This window comes from Ooceraea biroi, chromosome 12, assembly GCF_003672135.1.
Source record: "Ooceraea biroi isolate clonal line C1 chromosome 12, Obir_v5.4, whole genome shotgun sequence".
NCBI classification, from domain to species: Eukaryota; Metazoa; Arthropoda; class Insecta; order Hymenoptera; family Formicidae; genus Ooceraea; species Ooceraea biroi.
Genome location: NC_039517.1, coordinates 7,801,612 through 7,821,214, shown reverse-complemented (window position 1 = coordinate 7,821,214; position 19,603 = coordinate 7,801,612). Strand labels below are relative to the sequence as shown.

Here is a 19,603-nt window from a genome sequence, read left to right as displayed (position 1 = left end):
ATCGCTGTCTTTAATTCGTCCAGTTGCGAGCAGTACTTATCTGCATTTATCGTTTGGTTGTGTGGTAGGAGCTCATAATATAGGATTCCTTTCCAATCCCACCAGACACAGAGCATGACTTTTTTTGGATGAAGGCCAGCTTTCGGAGTGGTTAATGCTGGTTCATTTCGCTTACCCCAGGATCTTTTTCGTTCTACATTGTTGTAAATGATCCATTTTTCGTCACCCGTCACTAATTGCTTCAAAAATGGTACGTTTGCGTTGCGCTTGTACAGCGAGTCGCAGATGGAAATGCGATCCATTAAATTTTTTTCGGTTAAATTATGCGGAACCCATACATCATAGCGACTTACGTAACCAAGCTTCACTACATGATCGTGGACAGTGGTTTTCGATATTTTCAGTATCTCTGCTAATTCACGTGTCGTGTAGCGCGGGTTATTCTCGATCAGTGTCTTGATTTGGTCATCATCAGTAGTAGAGGGTCTGCCCGAGCGTTCTTGGTCTTTAAGGTTAAAATCACCAGCTCTAAACTTAGCGAACCACTTACGTACGGTTCTTTCAGCTAAAGCGCCTTCTCCGTAAACAGAACATATCGAATTTGTTGCTTGTGAGGCATTTTTGCCTTTCCGGTAATAGAAAAGCATCAAGTGTCTAAAATGTTCTTTGTTTTCTTCCATCTTCAAAAGAGTACAAAACTGACACGAATCAATTTATCTGAAACAACTTTTTTCCTAAAGATGCGTTGAAATGTCACCTTTAAGCATATGTATATAAATCGTATGTTTTCAATAACATTGATATATTCAGACATGTTCCAACGCCATCTATTAAAAATCGGCACGAACTTTCCGGACGACCCAATATTTCTAGTGTAGAAAACGTCCAAGCGAATGTGGTCAAACGAAATCATGCGGGTATGCGGTCGAATGATGAGGATGATCTACGAGCCGATTACAGGTGAGTAGACGCCATTCCGAACGTAAAGTGATAAGGATCATTTTTGCATGATGCGTGCAGCGAAATTGAACCTACGGAAATTGTACGGTTCTAGTGTAGATTAAGATATTCATGCGATCATTGTCTCTCCCAAATCGCAAAGAGAGGGCTTTTTCTGCTGAGATTCAGTTAATTTCTCCTTCCAATTCACTTTATAATTAACTTCGTCTCACAATCAGCGCCGTTTTACGTCTTCGGATGAATATATTTATATATGTATGAATCAAAGTGCGCATTGACATCGCATTAATAAATCATGGTGTAATATATTAGCGACAGCTAATTTGTTAAATGCAGAAGTCATGTTACGCGATTTAACGGAGTAAAAAGGCATATATATCGCTGCGTGCATATACATATACATATGTACATCATATATACATCATATAACTGAGAGTCGTTTGATAAGCTCTTAGAAGATGGCGGCACTAATATCAAACCGACATGATAATGATGTACATATTTTCTAAAGACTTGTCAAACGTTATTACCTTGCATATATATATATATATATATATATATATATGATAACAAGTCCTATTAATATATTAAAATTAAATATCTAAATTTTGTTTACCCCTAATATATTGTCGCAAAAGATAGGTTGTTTGCAGTCTTGAAAATTGAATTATAAAATCGATTTTTGCTTTCATAGTATTTACATATTATTATATAAATTGATAAATAAAATTTTAAATTAATATCTTTATAAGAGTATATACGAAATGTGTTTTTACATGTAATAAAAATATAAAAAAATATATGTATGTGTGTTCCACACGAAAAACTTCAAGAGTTTGGACATATCTGCACTTCTGCACCTGTCGAGAAGTTGCCGCGTTCGGTGAGTTGCACTTTCCACCACGAAACAATTTTCACCGTGAAATTATATGACAATTAATAGAAAGCTACATTTTTTCGACTGAAAATTTACGTGCAAGAGAAAATTATAGATTTACCACAGAAATTAATCACAAAAATAATTTTAGAAGTCCCAAAGCACTTTTTTACATTCAAGTTTTATTCGCGCGCGATAATTTGAAAGTATCTATCGATCATTTTTACATCCACGTTTCACGAGCACGAAAGCTAAATTTGCACATGTGTCGAGTGTTCGACTTGTAGCAATATTATTTTTAGCGTTAATAATAGACTGCACACGTAGGGCATACACATTTATAGCAACTCTCGCACACTTCACCTTTGTACCAATCACTATTAAGAGTATAAATATATCGTGCTTACAAACTGTGAGATGTCGAAGAAAAGTTGCAGCTGATTTAGTACTTTTTATCCATTGATTACCGCATCAATTGCTCTGAAATAGACTTCGTTCTTTTTTTTCTCGAGAAAGAGAGTCTAACGTCACTCTCGGGTTCGACTGTTCGCTTCGAATATCCCGTTGGCAGCGCGCTGCTTGAAATATCTTAGTCTGGGCTTGCTAGGCATAGTGCCCATTGACGTACTCGCACTTTGATAACAGATCAGTGAACAGTCGAGACGTTTGATCTTTTGTACCGAGAGAAGATCGACATAACGTTAAATCGAGAGAGAGAGACTCTCGAAATAATTTTAATAACGCGTCGCGTAGTGATGCCGTTTTGATGCAGCACTTTTTGCGTTGTGTGTGAAAGGCAACGCGATAATTGGTGTGCTTATTACTTAATTAAACATTAAGTAAAACATCATTGCGCTTCTGAAGAACGAAAAATTCGTTGAGGTAAGTATCTTCAATTTTTAATAATTATGTATCTGATTACTTAAATTTAATTTATTAACGTACGCAGTGAAAGCTTCGTAACGTATTGAGTTGTAACATAAATTAATTCGGTTATATTCAATATTCTTTTTATTTATTAACAAAGTACAGAATTACATTCAATCAATTATATAATCTCCATTATTATTTTTGACACTTTCCAAAAAAAGTTTTATAAAAAAATTAAATAAAGAATAAAAGTTTTCACATTCTTTGATTGAAAAAAGTTTTATACAATCGAACTTATTTATGTTACAACCGAATATGAATTGAATGCAGTGTGCTGAATTTGCGAGAGCATTGTCCGTTCTTTTTGATGGAAATAGAAAAGGTCATTAAACGCGAAAAAAACTGAAAACGCGATCGCGTTTAATTATTAACATTTGTGGCGTATTTGGTTTATCGATTACAGCTTGCGCGCACATGAATTCTTGGGATTGTGATGTCCTAAAATAATAGTCCATATATACTCATTGGGGAGATGCAGTTATGTAATCAATCGCGTTCGCGCTAGAAATACTGAAATAGGTACTCGTACTCGTATTCGTACGGCGGTATATTATGTAACACATGGTTCTCGAGCATATGTAATTATCTGTAATTCGAAGTATCTCACGCAGTATGAAGTACGGACACCACGTGATCTGACCACTCGCTCGATCAAAATTAATTACTTCTGCGCGCAAATCTTTTTGCAGTTCGCTTTATCTGTTTCATTTCTTTATTTCAGTTTTTTCGACGATGGGTCGCAGGAAAAAGAATTCAAGAAAGACTTTAAGCGTAGGTCAAAAAAGTAGCGAGAAAATAGTATCGGAAAATTCGAAGTTCGACAAAAAAGAGACGACGCGACAGGAAGAAGAATATTTTGCCGTCCCCGAAGCAACAATCGATGCATATTCGCGTTTGAAACTACCACTCGTGCAGCCGATGCAGCATTGCCAAACAATATCAAGCGATAGTGACGAAGAAGAAGACACCATTGAGCTGAATTTCTGTCCGCGGTTTGTCTTCGTGTCGAGCTTGTGTCTGATCTGCATGGAACGGTCCGAGAAAATCTGCGAATCTTGCGGTATGGTCTCTTACTGCGGCGACCGACACAGGGAGCTGGACTGGCTGAAGCATCGTGATCTGTGCGCAGTTCTCAGCAAAGTTTGCACAACCGGTGAAGGTTTGTCGCTACTGCCGGAACTCAGTGCGGATGAGTATCGCGTTTACCGGCTGAAGCTGATCGAGATCGTGGCGCACCGCTTAGCCAGACCCCTCGAACTCTGGGAAAGAGAGATCCTCCTTTATCCTCGCATTTGTCGCGGCTGCCGACGCTTCTCGAAGATGCTGAGATGCTGCGAAGCGTGCGGAGTCGAATTGTTCTGCGAAGATCATGACCACGGGCACGAGAAGTGGTGTCGGGAGTTTCAGGTATTTCGAAGGGTCTTATTTTTGCAGCACGGAAACGGTCACGTGAATCCCGAGCTGCCGAACGCTTCGTCTCAGAAGAATCCGCTCCGTCTGCCGAACAATTTCGACTCGCTAATGGCATGGCTCTATCACCATTCCACGTATTACTGCGATATGGATTGCTACACGTACTGCAGCCTCTCTCACGTGTCGACCGTTCCGCTGACGACCCTTTACTCCATACAAGTCTCTTGCCAGGATTGGGAAGTCGCCGATACTCTTGTCGTCCACGTGATAGGCGCCGAGTTCCAGTTCGAGTGCACGAATCTGCACGCATGGGAGAAACTCTTCCTGCACCTGCTTCCGACTCTGAAGCACCTTCAATTGATGTTCATCGGTCCGGAGCTGAGACTGCCAACGGTGCCGTTGGATCTGCTGGCCACCGTAAAGATCTGTTCGGCTTGCAAGTTATCTGGTCGACGCGTGAACGTCTCATTTCACCCTGGAAAATTTTATCACGATTTCTGTCGCTCTAAACAATTCGTAAAACCGCATCTCGTGTGCCTCTTCAATCCGGGTCTCTATCGAGAGACCGGCTTCGACGGTAGAGACACGTGGCCGGAGACGATAAGGGAATTCTGCAAAGCGAGAGTTCCCGTTTGCGTGACGTCCTACACGAAACACGAAATACCACGGGAAATGATCAGGATAAAATCGATTGCTGACGTAGAGACGATTCTGGAGCCACAGAGAAATCCATTTGCCTCGATCAAGCCCGACAGAAACTTTGTCAGTGACGATACGGCGCCACTCATCTATAAAAATTATTATATCGCCATCATTAAAGGAAAATCGTAAACGCAATCGAGAGAGACGCTTTCATTTTGCATTTAATTATGCATAAGTATCTTCCTCGAGTATTTAAGTGTATTTATTTTTCTAGCACCGCTTCTATCTTGTATGCAAATGTTTTCGAATTAGATTAGACTAAGTTATTTGTTGTTATTTATATGTATATTATTATGACGAGACTTATGAACGATAAAATGAGGAACTTTATTTCAATCACGTTTGTGTTGTAATTTATATATTCGTAGTCAAACTATGTAAGCAAAATATTACATTATTATTGGTAACGAAGTATATAATGATATAATGTTCTAGTATGTACATTCGCATCCGTTTATGTATAAGTAACTCTGTCAAAGTACATAAAAGTATACTTATATGTCCTATGTTTCAAGGAACAGTGTAATTTTCCATATTTTATGTCGTTTCTATTTTTCATAATTGTGTTGAATATTTTATGCTGTTTGCTACATAAAAGATACTACACAACAAATTATTCATGATAATTAAAAGGCAGTCTCAAAAAGTACTTGCATTCGAAATGTGTGTAGTACAGATGTGCAATTAAAATGTTTTCCTGTCGTAATATCAAAATACTGTACTAAAGACGCATTTTAATGAATAATGCCAAATTTCTCTGTACTTCAAATATAATCATTGTTGCTACCACTTACTACTTACATTGTTGATAACGATCCATAAAGATTATTGTGTTATCCATATTAACACGTTTCGTGCCGAGTCGATTATTGGCGATTTTCCGTTTCCACCGCGTTTATTTTATAAAATTTGTTACAATAAGAATTGTTTTTTCTTCTATAGTTATAGTTTAACAGTCATATTGTTTTCTTAATAATATATTTGCAATCATATAAATATTACGCGATAGTTGTATTATTATATAAGTAAAACTATTCCATTCGTAATGGATCGTGAAGAGTATACGATTTACGCGGCAAGAAACGTGTTAATAACTCATGATTTGTATTTCCTTAATCGCATACGGGCATGAGCCTTATGTTTTATATATTGCAAATAAAAATAAATAAAATTACGAAGCGTAATTACATCTACGCAAAGTAAATTGCAGTAAGAAAATCGCATACGTAACCAGAATTTCACTCAAAGATCACGTTTAAAGAAGTAGATTTACGCGCCGCGTTAAAACTTATAGTTAAGATAAAAGTATTACTCTCTGAGTAAGTGCATGCGGAGATAATACTCGTTGAATTACAATTATTTGTACTTGTATTATTTATTGAATTAATTTATTGAATGAATTTTGCATGCGCGACGTGCGTCATCGTGTGTAATATGGCATAAAACTATACTGTTGCTTGTCAGAGTCGTATGAGCATTATCAATAGGAACATCAGCAGAGTTCCAAGTGACATGGTGTTCCGTCCAGCTGAATTGACCGAAATAAACTTTTGTGATGTTGTATGAACGTCGTAAAAGTAACGATGATAAGCCGTGTCACAATGAGAGGGCCAGTCTTTAAAGCACGCCGCATATGCCACGGCGTGAGCGATGTAGTTTTGTTCAAAAGTACCTCGGAACAAATGCGAGTGGGCGCCTGTAAAAAAATCAAATTATTTATTGTACGTTTTTTCCCGATGCACTCCTTGCAAAATTATTTTTCTCAAAAATTAGCAATCGCTACTTCATTAGCACTAGTCGTAATTTGACTCTTTAGTTGCGAAATGTAGGAATAAAAGACCTCGCAAGGTATTTTCTTATGCTTCGTAAGTGCCAGATAAATTCAGCTGAATATAGTATACACTGAATGAGTAACTAACACACTTCATAGATATTTCTTTTTGAAGAGAAATTGCATTTCTTCTTACCGATAGCGTAAACCCCGACGTCTTCGCCACCGTGAGTCTCATCCTTCATATAGATACCGGCAAACTGCGTGTAGAAGGGATCGCCGCGAGTCGAATCCTCGTCAACCTTTCTCCAAGTCTCGTTCACGTTATTGCTGTCGTTTCTTCGATGATAGAAGAATCCTGGTCCGTTGGCGTAGGAGAGCGTCTCGTAGGCCATCGCATTTGACTTGTTACCGAAACCGAAAATGTCGTTACCCCTAACAGGATATCCGTTTAACGTAAACGAATGCGAGTGATCGGCCGTGACGATGATTAGTGTCTCTTCTAACTTCACCAGCTGAAGAGCCACCTTGATTGCCTCCTCGAGCTCGTACAACTCGCGTAGCGCCAGTTTCGCCCAGTTGCTGTGATGAGCTATGTCGATCTTGCCGCTCTCAACCTGCAGAATTAGAGACGATTCTTTAAAATAATTGTAAGCAAGTACAATTGTTAGTTTCTGAAAATTAATATTTCTTGTTGCTTTTTTATCGCAACAGGAACAATATGATGTTTGTGAAGATTGACTCTGTTGAGCGATCACAATTTGGAGTTACTCTCCGCAGTACTTTGTTCGGGCAAAGATCGCCATGTTCTCAAATTACGTATGGTATCATGCGCTCAAGTAATGCGACCTCGACAGACATCCGGGAAGACGAAACCCTAGGAACACGCGTTACGCGAAAATGATCATGATACCGCACGTGCAATTTGCATAGCAAATCACATGATCGTCAGGAGTCTTTAATGTACCTTAGTGTCTCGATTAACGCTTTCATTAGCGGCGCGTTTAATATTCATCGCGAGAGCGATTTTTGCATAATGCTCACGACCTGATTTGCGTTCACGATTTAAATATTCAACGTTTTTCCATGATGACGAGTACTGACCATCAACAGAAATCCATTTTTGTTCTTCTTCAGCATTCTTATAGCCTGCATCGTCATGTTCGCCAGAGAGGGCGTCTCGTCAGTCTTCACAGCGTGAAAGGGCATGTGATTAGGCGAGAAAACGCCGAGGATGTGCGAAGTGTTGGCGATATCGATGGACATTAGGTCCCGCGTGTTGTTGACGACTTTTCCCTTAGGATGATTCGTTTGCCACTCTTTCACTAAGTTCCTGCCGTCAGTTCGCACGCAGGACTCGGGATCAATCGGTTTCGCGTTCATGCCCATGTATTGTGCACCACCACCCATGATAACCTTTAATAATTATTAGAATATTAGAGCCACGAAATATCAGAACCGCAAATTTAGCACATTTCGCATTTAATGCACATTATATGCATGATATTAATATTGTTTTACAAGTTTCAAAAATATGAAACAAACAAAATTGATAAATACGTACAATATAAGAATAGATGTACTTAGTTGCAATTATTTATGTTAAAATTATAAATTGTCTTATTGATGTTAATAATTTTTAATTTTGCGATATCTACGATCTAGAAGAAAATAATGTACCTTAAACTGATTTCCCGGTTCATCCTCGACGAGTTGCCTCGCGATATCTTTAACGCAGTCTTGCTCGCTCTTTGGAGTTTTTGTGTCGCATTCCCAATTTCGGCTGTTAATATGCGCGTAGAGTCCTGCAGGAGTAGCATGGGTGATGCGAGTGGTGGTGACGAACCCTGTTAATTAAAGCACAGAGAACCTGTTTATTAGCTGTGTACGGTTCTTAATAATCACTCTGGGCATATAGTTAATAGAACATTTATAATTAAAAAAATCAGAACAGTGACTTTTCCTAACAAAGAATATTCCTAATGGGAGGCCTTTCCTCCTCACTCTCCTCAGTGGCGATCGTGCGAAAAACAAAAGATCGCTCCTAAATGTGCAGTATTAGTATTGCAATAAAGTATAAAAGAATCCATTACGTATAGAGCATAAAAAATATTGTTATTCCAAACCACACAAAATCACCATTGACGAAATGGTATAACGGTATAAGAAACGAACGTGTTAGATATTAACTATCAACTCAAGTTGTCACGCAAAACGTTTCCATTATTTTGTCAAAGTAGAAATCAGTCAGGGTTGACTGATAGTCCTTGACAAGGTAGAAGGTCGGCTCATGACCTCCCCATTTATTGAGCAGACTTTCACTGTGTATAACTTCAACGAGGTCCACTCAGCACCAACACTTACGTTAATGGAATAGCCGATCGCGCGTGACACGTGTTCTCTACAGAATTGACTCTGTACTCCCGCATACTACATTATGTGAGCAGAATATTTATCAAGTGCCACTTCTCTAAACATGTCCTTTTAATCATTCAACTAGCGGAAAAGATGAAATTTTCTCTGCTTAAATTTGCTACGTTGTTAAAGTGCATTTTCAAAATATGAAGAACACTACGTTCAACTGAATTAAAATATAGAAATGAATTATAGGATTTCCATAAATTAAACGTTAATGTTAAATATGTAAGTTACAACTTGTACTATAAGGTCAATCTGAAATTACTCATAATATTTCAGTTTGAATTTATCTGTTGGACGAAAACTTTAATTAAATATAAAGTACACATTATTACGCAATTATATAAAATAAAAAATATGAATTATCTAAGTGATAAGAAAATTAATCAAACTGTTGTAATCATGCTCGAATCAATATCCGATATCAAATTTAATTTCACAACTCGCTCATTGTTAATTGTCAGTAAAGATACGATTGATAGATGTGTTATCTCGCGCAATGTCGCGGCATGCGGAATACCGACACGTGATTTCGCTTGATTGACGATTTGATCGGCAGATAATGACCGGTAATGCATGAAAGATTCTAATCTGCTTCCTTAGATCTTGAAACTGCAGAATTTTTCAGAGATTTGAATCATAAACATAAATTTATGTCAAGGTTCGGTTCCGCGGTTAATGGATATGAATGATCGATCAAGTTCTCTATTCCGTTCGTCGGGCGAGCAAAGTTTCAAACAGCAATTAACAGCTTGCTCTATTATCACGGTCGAGTTCTTAATTAGCTCTACTCGAGATTTCTCTCCCGACGGAGTTGCTTATAATTCAGACGAAATGTTAAATCATAAAAACTTCCTCACCTCCTAAAACTGCTCTCTTATAACTTCATAAATAACTCTAAATTAACGAGGCCAGAAGCAATGCTTCTCCGCGCGATGCTGTAACTTTAATCGAATTCATTATCTTGGCCTTTCGCTACAGTTTCGTTAATGCAAATACATCAACTTTGATCAAAATGCTTTCGACCTAACATCGAACATTCGCTGAAATGCATACGAAATACATTTCACGGCAAATATAAAACATGTTTAATATAAATTAAGATTTTTTCGCCTGCGGGCAAAACAGCGACTTTACCTTTCTAAAACTTTCTAAGAAGATTGAGACACATGTGTTTTTCTAGTTAATGTATCGAGTTAATACAAACATTTTGAAAATTATGGCTATTATATAAAAATGGAAAGAGATAGTGGAAAAATCTTGAGAAACAGTTTCGTGCGTGCGATAAGAACAGGATGTAAGAAATATTTTAAAACTTAGACTCTCACCAGTATCCATGCCAGATTGTTGCGCCCAGTCAGCTACCGTGGTCACTTTGCTAATTTCGTTGATCTTCTTATCACACTTTTCAGTCTTGGCTCTGGCATCCAGTCCAATAACGGCGTATTTGCATTTTACGCCGGAAAATATTGCTGTGGCCGTCCCCGCTGAATCGGGTACTTGCTTGTCCGAGTTGTACGTCTGCGAACACGTAATAATTATGAAATTTGTGTAATAAAATTACATTTTTATAACTAATAGTGAATAAATGTATGCGAATACATTTTTATACCTTATACAAAATGCAATGCGCTCGTTATAATTAATAATGAGGAGCTGAAAGAAGCAATTTTCCAGCGCGTTACTTCATCGTTTTTCATCGTCCATATCGGCACGTCTTACTAATAGGAATTTCCAAAATGCGATGTTCCATCGACGTTATCGCTTCCGGTGATAAAAGTATGGCAAATATATCGCGTTAATGTGCGCGCGATAAGCCGACCGAGGTGACGATTTTTTGTTTAGCGAGAGATCGCAAATATCAGCGCAGTTTAATTGTAATGCGAGCGTCGCGTTTGCAATATTTTCTCGTCGAGGATAAACGCGGGCGTCCTTATCAAAGGCGCGGGATTAAGCGGCTTAACGTGACAGGATTCCCCAATAGCTCTCGTCGTCCCTCGCGAGACTGCCGCGCGAGATTAAAGGCGCGATCGATGCTATTTAAATGTCTACCTTGGCCAGGCCGACGTCCGGGAACTTCTCGAATACGAGTTGGTATTCCTCACCGGTCTGCCCGTTCCGCTGACCTATGTAGATCCGGCCGGACGTGATGGTGGACAGGCCCATGCCATCCCCGATAAAGATGATCACGTTCTTGGCACGGTTCTCGTTGTTCCGGTGCGCCAGGATCCTGTGCAGGGTCTCTTGGCCGGACTTCAGCCAGAAGGACATATCTGATGAGAGATCAAAGTTTCGCCTCGTTGCCAAGAAATACTATCGGGTGATTGTGATAGGTCGAAATTGAATCGGGCGAAATTGAACGGTAACGCGCGTCAAATTTCGAAAACTTCAAAATAAAGATACATCAGAAAGATGTGCGATGTTCATTAGAGTGATTGGAGCACTTTAAAAGTATCTTTACCAACATTCGTAAATTAAGCTTTTGTAGATTTATCTTTGATTAAGTAAAGGATTTAAACAATCGAAATTGATGGAATATTAATTAATGCGCACGACCAATCTTTAGATATTAAATTCAAAGCGATTTCGCCGCGAGGACTAACTCTTCAAGTATCAGTTTGATATTTTGCTCTTATGTGCAGAAATATAGCTTTTTATCCAGTGTAATAATGCCGACAAAAATTTGAACAAAAATTTGAAGTGCGGTATCAACAATGATCGATAAAGAACGAACTTTGTATCATTGTCACTTTATCAATGCTCTATGATAAGACATATATTTGCACAATAAATGATTTTCTTCCTGGGATTTATCAATGATACTGTACGTTATATTAAGTTCTCTTACACATTTCACATTCGCACTCGCATTATTTATTTCTGTGCAACCGCGAGAAGTGATAGAAAAATTGAAACATTAAGCTACACCTGTGCAAATTTAATCACAGGATGCTTTCAGAATCTAGTAATGATTTTATTTCGTAATATGTAAATTATGGTAGACCTTCGTAATCCGTGGATCCTTTAGGCAGCGCTCCGGAATCCCGAAGAGCTGCCACGATGCAAAGTAGCAGGATGTAATGCTTCATTATGAATGCCTTTTCCCTGCAATATAAATAATTTGCCTGTTAGCGTCTAGTAAAAGGGAAATGGGTTATATCTTTATCTGTCTAACGGCAAATCGAATATTTATCGTTCCTTATAAAAATTGCAAAAGTCTCTTATTAATATCGAATCGTCCAAGCGCGAAAATGTTGGTTCTTTTGGTTCTTTTGTTTGTCCAACGGTACATTTGTTCTTGTCTCACTTCTGCCGATTATCGGTTGTGCTATTAATCACCCTATTAGTCACAAATGTTTTTTTATCTTGAATTAATCGAGCACACACATACCTGTTTTGCAATTATTTTACGATGTTTTTACTTTGCAAAGCCTTAAAGTCACACCGAGATACGTAAAACTAAATTCTTTGCGGAAAACTGTAATTTCCATCTACTTATGCACTTGTCCGTCGCATTTTCGTAGACTATGCTGATGCTCTATTTCGAATTGTATCAAGTTGCTCCGCAAATACTTATTCCGAGCCACTTGTTAGTTGAAATATCCATAAATTATCTATGATAATTACTTCGCAGAACCTTTGCAGAAAGTCAAGGAAAAACATTATCAGTTCTGCGTCGTTTTAACGATAATTTTTCACGTGTAGCGTGTTCGCTGCATAAATTAAGAAGTTAAAATGAAAGAGCTATCCCCTCTTCGCTGTTCGTACGTATTTTCACATTGTTTCACAGCCAATTCTTACACAGCCTCCGCTTTTCACTCGCGTTTGCTGATATCGCAGTTAGTGTAAGTCGCGAATCATGCGATGCGATCAGCTGTTCCTAATTCGACGTGTCCCATTAGCTTCGCGTCGAACTACTATCATACGTGATAAGGGGGAGCTACACAGAGAGAGTTCAGTTACCAAGCTAATAAAATTACTCTGCGAATGTTCTTCAAATTTATATCAGGGATTGCTAACCGGGCGATGCCTATCTGTGTATTCTGTCCACTTTTACATAAGCGATTACGAATATTTCTTCGCATTCCGCTCGTACTTCTCAGTTTCAAAAGGAAACAGCTGTTGTATAACTCCTCGTTACGATTTCTTTGCTGTAGATATCTCAGCTGGAACATCAGTTGATTATGACAAGATGTAATCAGGCGCAGTTACACGATGACGATTACTCCTTACATCTGTTTGCTTGTACGACAGTCCGATGATTTTAAAGAATAGTGAGCCGAGTCTGAGGGAATTTGATTTTGGGTAGACTTCTGTGTGTGCCTCCATAGTAACTTATTATGTAATAATATTCATAAGAACTTTCGATGACTTGTATCTTCAAGTTATTCTTTTTATTTACATAATATAATACTATAATACTATACTATATCTAAATAAATACTATAATATATCTAAAAAGAAGAGATACATGTTGAATCGGTTGCTTAAAGATGAACGCGCTGATTCGAATTTAGCCGGAACGATTAACAATAATATTAATAAATAGTTTCAGTTTATCGATATCGTACGTGAAATTCTTCTGATTTATTCCCCGGAACTCCCGTCGCAATATCGATACACATTTTTGCAGAAAGTTCGAACGACACGCGATACACACCTATGATATTAGCGTATACGTACGAACGGGGTCGGCTCGACGACCCAGTTCCCCAACGCGCGTCGCGCCTCCTCAGTGTCCAAACTGATCGTGCGACTCCTCGCACGTGTTCGTCCGAAGCGTGAACTTTAATTTCGTGTGCGATAAATAGCTAAAGTAGGTTGCACCCACCTGCGTGGAAAGTGTCAAAGAAGCGTGATCACGGCCGATAGCGCGCCTCGATGGTGTCAATTCGACTGAATCTGTCGATACCTCGTCAATTAAACGAAGCCCCGGCGATGCGTGACTTGACGCGTGACATTCTCGGGAATGAAATGCACGGCACTGCGGGCGGCGCCCTTTAAATCCCGCCGCGTAATCACGTTTAATGTCTCTAGGTATGGCCGATTGGCCACTGATAGGAACGCGCAAGCAAAAGCCGCCTTGGCTGACTCCTCTTTTGGGATCGCGCGGCAATCGCGGCCGGAAAGCGCGAGTTGAAAGCCGAGGCGTGATACCGGAGCGTGCCCGCCAGCGAGCCAGCTTGTCACTTTATATAGCGTTTCAGAGACCGTGGCGGATTGTCTGCGCACGAGGTGGCGAATCGTGCTAGGGACACTGGGTACGCGGATTCTGTATGCGAAAGGGGAGGGGAGAATCTCCCCTCGTGTACTGTTAATCCGGTCATAATTGAGTGGCTCGGTACCATTTCGTCTTACGTCCACGATGCATCAATTCCGGGACCACCTTGCCGCGGATTCATTCTCTGCCTCCGGAAATAGGGTGGTCGAGAAAACTACCTATTAATGTTAACTCCAGTTTGAATTTAGTTCACTTTGAATTTCGTTTTGTCAATCGTGCTTGATCTCTATTGTAATGACGGACAAACACTCGAGTCTTGATAATTAGATTGCAAATGAAGATTGCGAAAATTTCTAATGTCTCGGAAAGAAATTTGAATGAATGTAACCAGTATGAGTTTTAATTTCTTGGAATTTATAATAATAATTTCATCGGCAGTGAAAAATAATTTTTGAAATATTATAAACTCAAGTCTTTTTTCAATTAATTTGAAAATTTTATAGTGCAGTAAAGTTTGCTAGTAAAAAAAGAATGTAGATGTGTAAATCTATTCGGACTTTAATTACTATTTTCCTGGAAAAACTGTGTCGTAAGTAGTGTTTAAGTGTCATAATACAAAAAGAATTTACAAAATGCGCAGCATTGTTGTTGCGTGCGCGTAATATAAAGAGAAGCGGAAATCCACTGATTTCGATCACGTCTGTTATCCTATTTTAATTTCTCATGAGATGTCTGTAGACAATATTATCATTTGTATATATATGTTATATATGTATCTTTGAGTTATATTTGTTTCTGGTTTTTAATCTAGATCAAAAGATAAGTTTGAAATCGTTTTATCATTTTATAAAATGTAGCACGAAATGAAATATCAGTAATGTATGATAATTATTGCTTGCTCTTTTTAGATCTTGACATTAATACCAATTCGCGCTGTATCTTAACTGTTCAGCTGTTCAAATTTTATCATTAACATGTATAATTTTATATTAATTTGGTAATATTGACATAAACTGTACGGTCTTTTACGAGTGCGAAGATAACGTGATTGATTATTAATATTCTCGTGTCACGTTTTGAACGAATGAAGATACGCTTTGCGTAAGTGTGCTTTTAAATTAATTAGGTTTTAATATTTTATTAATGGCGAAATTAACGGCTCAAATAATATTTATGGAATTATGAATGCCAAATAATCTTATCTGCATCGCGCTATATTTAAAAATGATGTCTCTTAAGTCATTATTATGGAAACGCAGAACTTTATATAGTATATTCCCTTTTTTCCCTTCTCTCGCCTCGATTATTTATGACAAGTTATAGAAATTTCCTCTTGCACTCGGCCTCGCATCAAGTCCGCAAAACATTACTGTCGCGCCTACGAATTCATTGCGCGGGTAATTGCTTCGCTCGCTACCAGGTGCACGTGATTAACGCTAAATGCGTTGCGCACGACGATTAAATAAAAATCTGCCGCGTGTCGCGCAGATCCTCGAGTAATTTACGCTCGAGTTAATTGTAATATCAGATTGCACCGTCTTGCAAGAGATTCTGCATTCGTTGATTTAAGATTATCGCATACCGAGGGCTGCATTATCATATCTATCGACGAGGAAAATCTTTCTTTAATCGATTAAAGAATCGTTAAAGAACCGCAATCATATATATTGATCCTAACTACTGATACAGTACAATATAACATATATCTTTTTCGTCAAACGTGTTACATGAATCGAGCAATTAAATCTAAGATAGCAGCGTTACGTAAAAATTGTGCCGAAGGAAATAAAATAGTGCCGAAGGAACAGAAAATAATCAGGCAAACAAGTTTCGGTCTGGCGATGTAAGAAAACTTTGTTCGCCATTATTTCCGCGATATTTGAAGGCCGGCATTGACATATGTCACGATGTCATTGGCATAGTATTGCGATCAGCGCACGCTTTCTAACGATTGTGAAACAATTGTCGGCTTCTGAAGCCATATGCAAATTTGTAGTTGGAATTTTATACGAGATTGACGCAGCACGGTAATCCGGGCATTAGCGGGTGTGTATGGTATGTATTTGCCAGTATTCGAGGAAACAATGCACGATGTGGCCACGAGATTTGCCATTGGACGATGGCATTTCGAGCCCCGAAAGATATGAAACAAGGCCCGTATATCGTGATTGGCACGTGCTACAAGCTAGTGTCTCGTCTGTCATGTCATGTGTGTCCCTCAATCGTGCAAGCACGTGATAATGCGAGAGAGCACGTTTCCACATTAATACCGCCGTGATCGGCGGCTGATTATCATGGCCACAGATAGCACATCCACGCCGAGTATGATTTCACTCCGTTATCACAATGAAATGAACCATACAAGTAATTACGATGTGCTGCGCGTCTGTTCACCTTATCAGAGATAATGTTTTTTCTGTAGAACTTGTGCAATAGGGAGCTGCGAAGCTTGCCAAAAGGCATCACAGTTTCCAGGAAGCTGTAAATCATCGCGTGAATTAATATGAAATAATGCCTCCTTTCTCATTTTCCGAAGATTTTTTTATCCAAAACTTTAGTTCTAGAAGAATTAGAAATCATGTTACAATATCAAATGAGAGAAAAGAAGAAGAGAGAAATTATAATTATATTATAATTATGACATAATCATAATTATAATTAATTATAATTAAGAGTATAAATAACTTTACTAAATCTCGATCTTTATTTTATTGTGAATTTCAGTGTAAATATATCTATGATGTGTACTTGATACTTGAGACTCAATATTGTGTCGTATATTTAATATAAAATAGTTATTTAAAACTTTAAAGTTTTAAATAACTATTTTATCTGTATCAGATAATAAGACTCAGATAACAGTAGACGATAAGAGCATACATACTCACAACCAAGCAGTAAGTTTATCTCACAATAGTCGATAACAAAGAGATCTGCGCTTGCGATAGTAGTTGCGATACTAGTTATTATAAATCTACAATAGGAAAAGATAATTAAGTTGAACAATTAAATCGCGAAGGCCTTTCATGCAGTTATAAATATAATACATATTTGCACAAGTACTACGATAAATTTACAGAAAAATTTCTAATATCACAAGTAGTTTCATATCGTAATAACATTGAACACTTAATTCTTACGTAATCACAGTTTAAAACATGTTTGCGGAACACGTGTCATTTGAACGCCCTCGTTTCGCTTTTAGCCAGAGTATTTCTCGTCAAGCGGAGTGCATTTGCCCCATACGCGAGCCCTTATGCAACCGTATGTGGTGCAGACTGCAGAGCATCTTCCCGAACGGGCGAATATATGCACACGTATAATAACGGCTGCGAACGACGAAGTCGTGCACAGAGAAATGGACGTGGGGTCGTTGTCCGTTAGGGGATGGACTGCATAACACAGCACCGAGTGTGTTGCGCTCTCACTGCGGCATTATGCAGGAATCTCGGTGACGCGGAGCCGGAAATACAGAATATCCATGATCGCGGAGACCTGCGAGATGCTGCGTCTCGTATCCTCCGGTTTGCAACGGGACCACGTTATCAGATGCTTCCCCGTCAAGTGCGAGTCACGAATGTGATTCGCACACGCTCGTCGCACGTGTAATCGCGCAATCTTCCGCGTGCGAGAGAGAGATCAAGAGAGAGATAGAAGTTGGAAGTATAAAGTTCCAACTGCAAGTAGAAATGCATTGTAAGATTTAATAATTTGTATGGTCTTTGCTTCTCTCGCGCGTGAAGCCGGCATGGATACTCATGAAACTCGTAAAAAGTCGGAATTCGTTGCATCCATTGCATGGAATATGCGCAAAAGCATTGCAGTGCGATTTCCATCCGGTACAACGAGTCGAGGCGTTTCGCCCGGTGCGATCGTCTGCTCGAGAGTTCACGCTTCGGAGTTTACGAGGCCGCGCTCCATATGCATTTCAGCGGGGCGTCGCGACTGGATCCACGGTGCAGATCTGCGTAAAACTGCACGCAACATAGGCGACCGAGCGTTAATTGCGAAAGCAAACAATTGTTTTGCACGAGACGAGCCCGCCACGCCTGTCGCCCGTGTCGCGCGCGCGGATTTTCCACCGAGCGACAACTTAGTTTCGCGCATCGTGCATATGTCATAACGAACATGCGTGTACGCGCATACACATACACTCATCGTGGGATTTGACCGCGTAAAAGGCGAAAAAGCACGTCACGAAATAAAACTTTCGTGTTTGAATCTCAAACGTCCCTCTCGGTCTGGATGCGCTCTGAATAAGCGTCGCGATACAGGTACAGAAGATTCCCGACGCACCGTAAAGAAGTTAATGAAGCTGCCACGTGTGTCGGCGCGTGAATTAAAGTTCCTTAAATATTTAAATTGGTATATGACGCGTTAAATGGGATTTCTGTTGCCTCGAACAAATTCGGTCGCTTGCGTGGCCCGACAGAACTATTTGTATTAGATTATGCCACGGCGCAGCGACGCCGACGGCGTCACCGATTCAATCGATTAATCGTCCCGAACAAATCTTCTTCGCACGTACAACACAGACAGAGAGAAAGGATTAAATTATCTAACGTAGAAAATTTCTTTATCTGTCAGACTTGTCGCGTGAGCGCGTATTTTACCACCGTTACGCTACGTTTGTAGTTTCATTGACGAAGCTATTGTACAACCAAGATAATTTCCGAAAACACGACAAATATGTAAACTTCTGTACTTGCCGAGCTATCTTAATCGCGATGCTATCTCGCGGACAGCCACGATGATTTTCTTTCGCAAACTTCTCGCGACTATGAATCCTTGATAAGGAATATTGTTTTATCCGCGACTACGGGGAGGCCCAATGGACGGATACCAAGGGATATATCTTGCGCGCGCTGATAAGAAACTTTGGAGCTTCTCTCTCGCTAAAGTCGTCGAAAGATTAGAGTACAACTCACTTCGAGCTTCTGCCGGGCGGCTTTCATAAATCTTATATTTGAATGCGTTTAATATCTCCCGTAAAATGTCGTTCGAAAAAGAGATATCATATTCTGCAAAATGCTGTAGATATATCTCAGATTGGTAAAAAGTATCATTTCTCCGCTCGAGAATTCAGAAATTGCGTAAAAGCCGTACGTTAAATATCTCCTGAAAATTAGTACCTGAATTAAAATCCTGTTTGAATAAACGCTACTTGAGATATGCTGTATGTATCAGATTGTAATATATTTTCTCTCTGAAGCATAGTTCGTAAGTAGCATTAATTCAAATTTATTTCAAATCACCAGTGCGCGTCCCGTTGAGAAGAATATCGCTTGTATGGCAAGCACAGAGAGAAATC

The 19,603-nt window shown here is 39.1% G+C and overlaps 2 protein-coding genes across 3 annotated transcripts; one reads left to right on the top strand and one right to left on the bottom strand.

The window, feature by feature from the left end:
* Positions 1–2,250: 2,250 nt before the first annotated feature.
* Positions 2,251–5,671, top strand: LOC105284224. The gene is made up of 2 exons (XM_011347575.3): positions 2,251–2,719; positions 3,489–5,671. Exon 2 carries the CDS (start codon positions 3,500–3,502, stop codon positions 5,009–5,011), a length of 1,512 nt encoding a protein of 503 aa, XP_011345877.2. The 5' UTR covers positions 2,251–2,719; positions 3,489–3,499; the 3' UTR covers positions 5,012–5,671.
* On the bottom strand, positions 5,428–14,298 carry LOC105284225 (alkaline phosphatase 4). Of its 2 annotated transcripts, none has more exons than XM_011347576.3 (8): positions 13,903–14,298; positions 12,076–12,176; positions 11,124–11,344; positions 10,400–10,592; positions 8,334–8,500; positions 7,758–8,069; positions 6,850–7,270; positions 5,428–6,578 (listed from the first exon to the last, which is right to left on the bottom strand). In XM_011347576.3, the coding sequence occupies exons 2-8, from the start codon at positions 12,158–12,160 to the stop codon at positions 6,343–6,345; spliced, it is 1,635 nt and encodes a 544-aa protein (XP_011345878.1). In that variant the 5' UTR covers positions 12,161–12,176; positions 13,903–14,298; the 3' UTR covers positions 5,428–6,342. The 2 variants fall into 2 exon arrangements, with proteins under 2 accessions (XP_011345878.1, XP_019888820.1); XM_020033261.2 differs by lacking the exon at positions 13,903–14,298 and adding an exon at positions 12,463–13,391.
* Between the last annotated feature and the right edge of the window lie 5,305 nt (positions 14,299–19,603).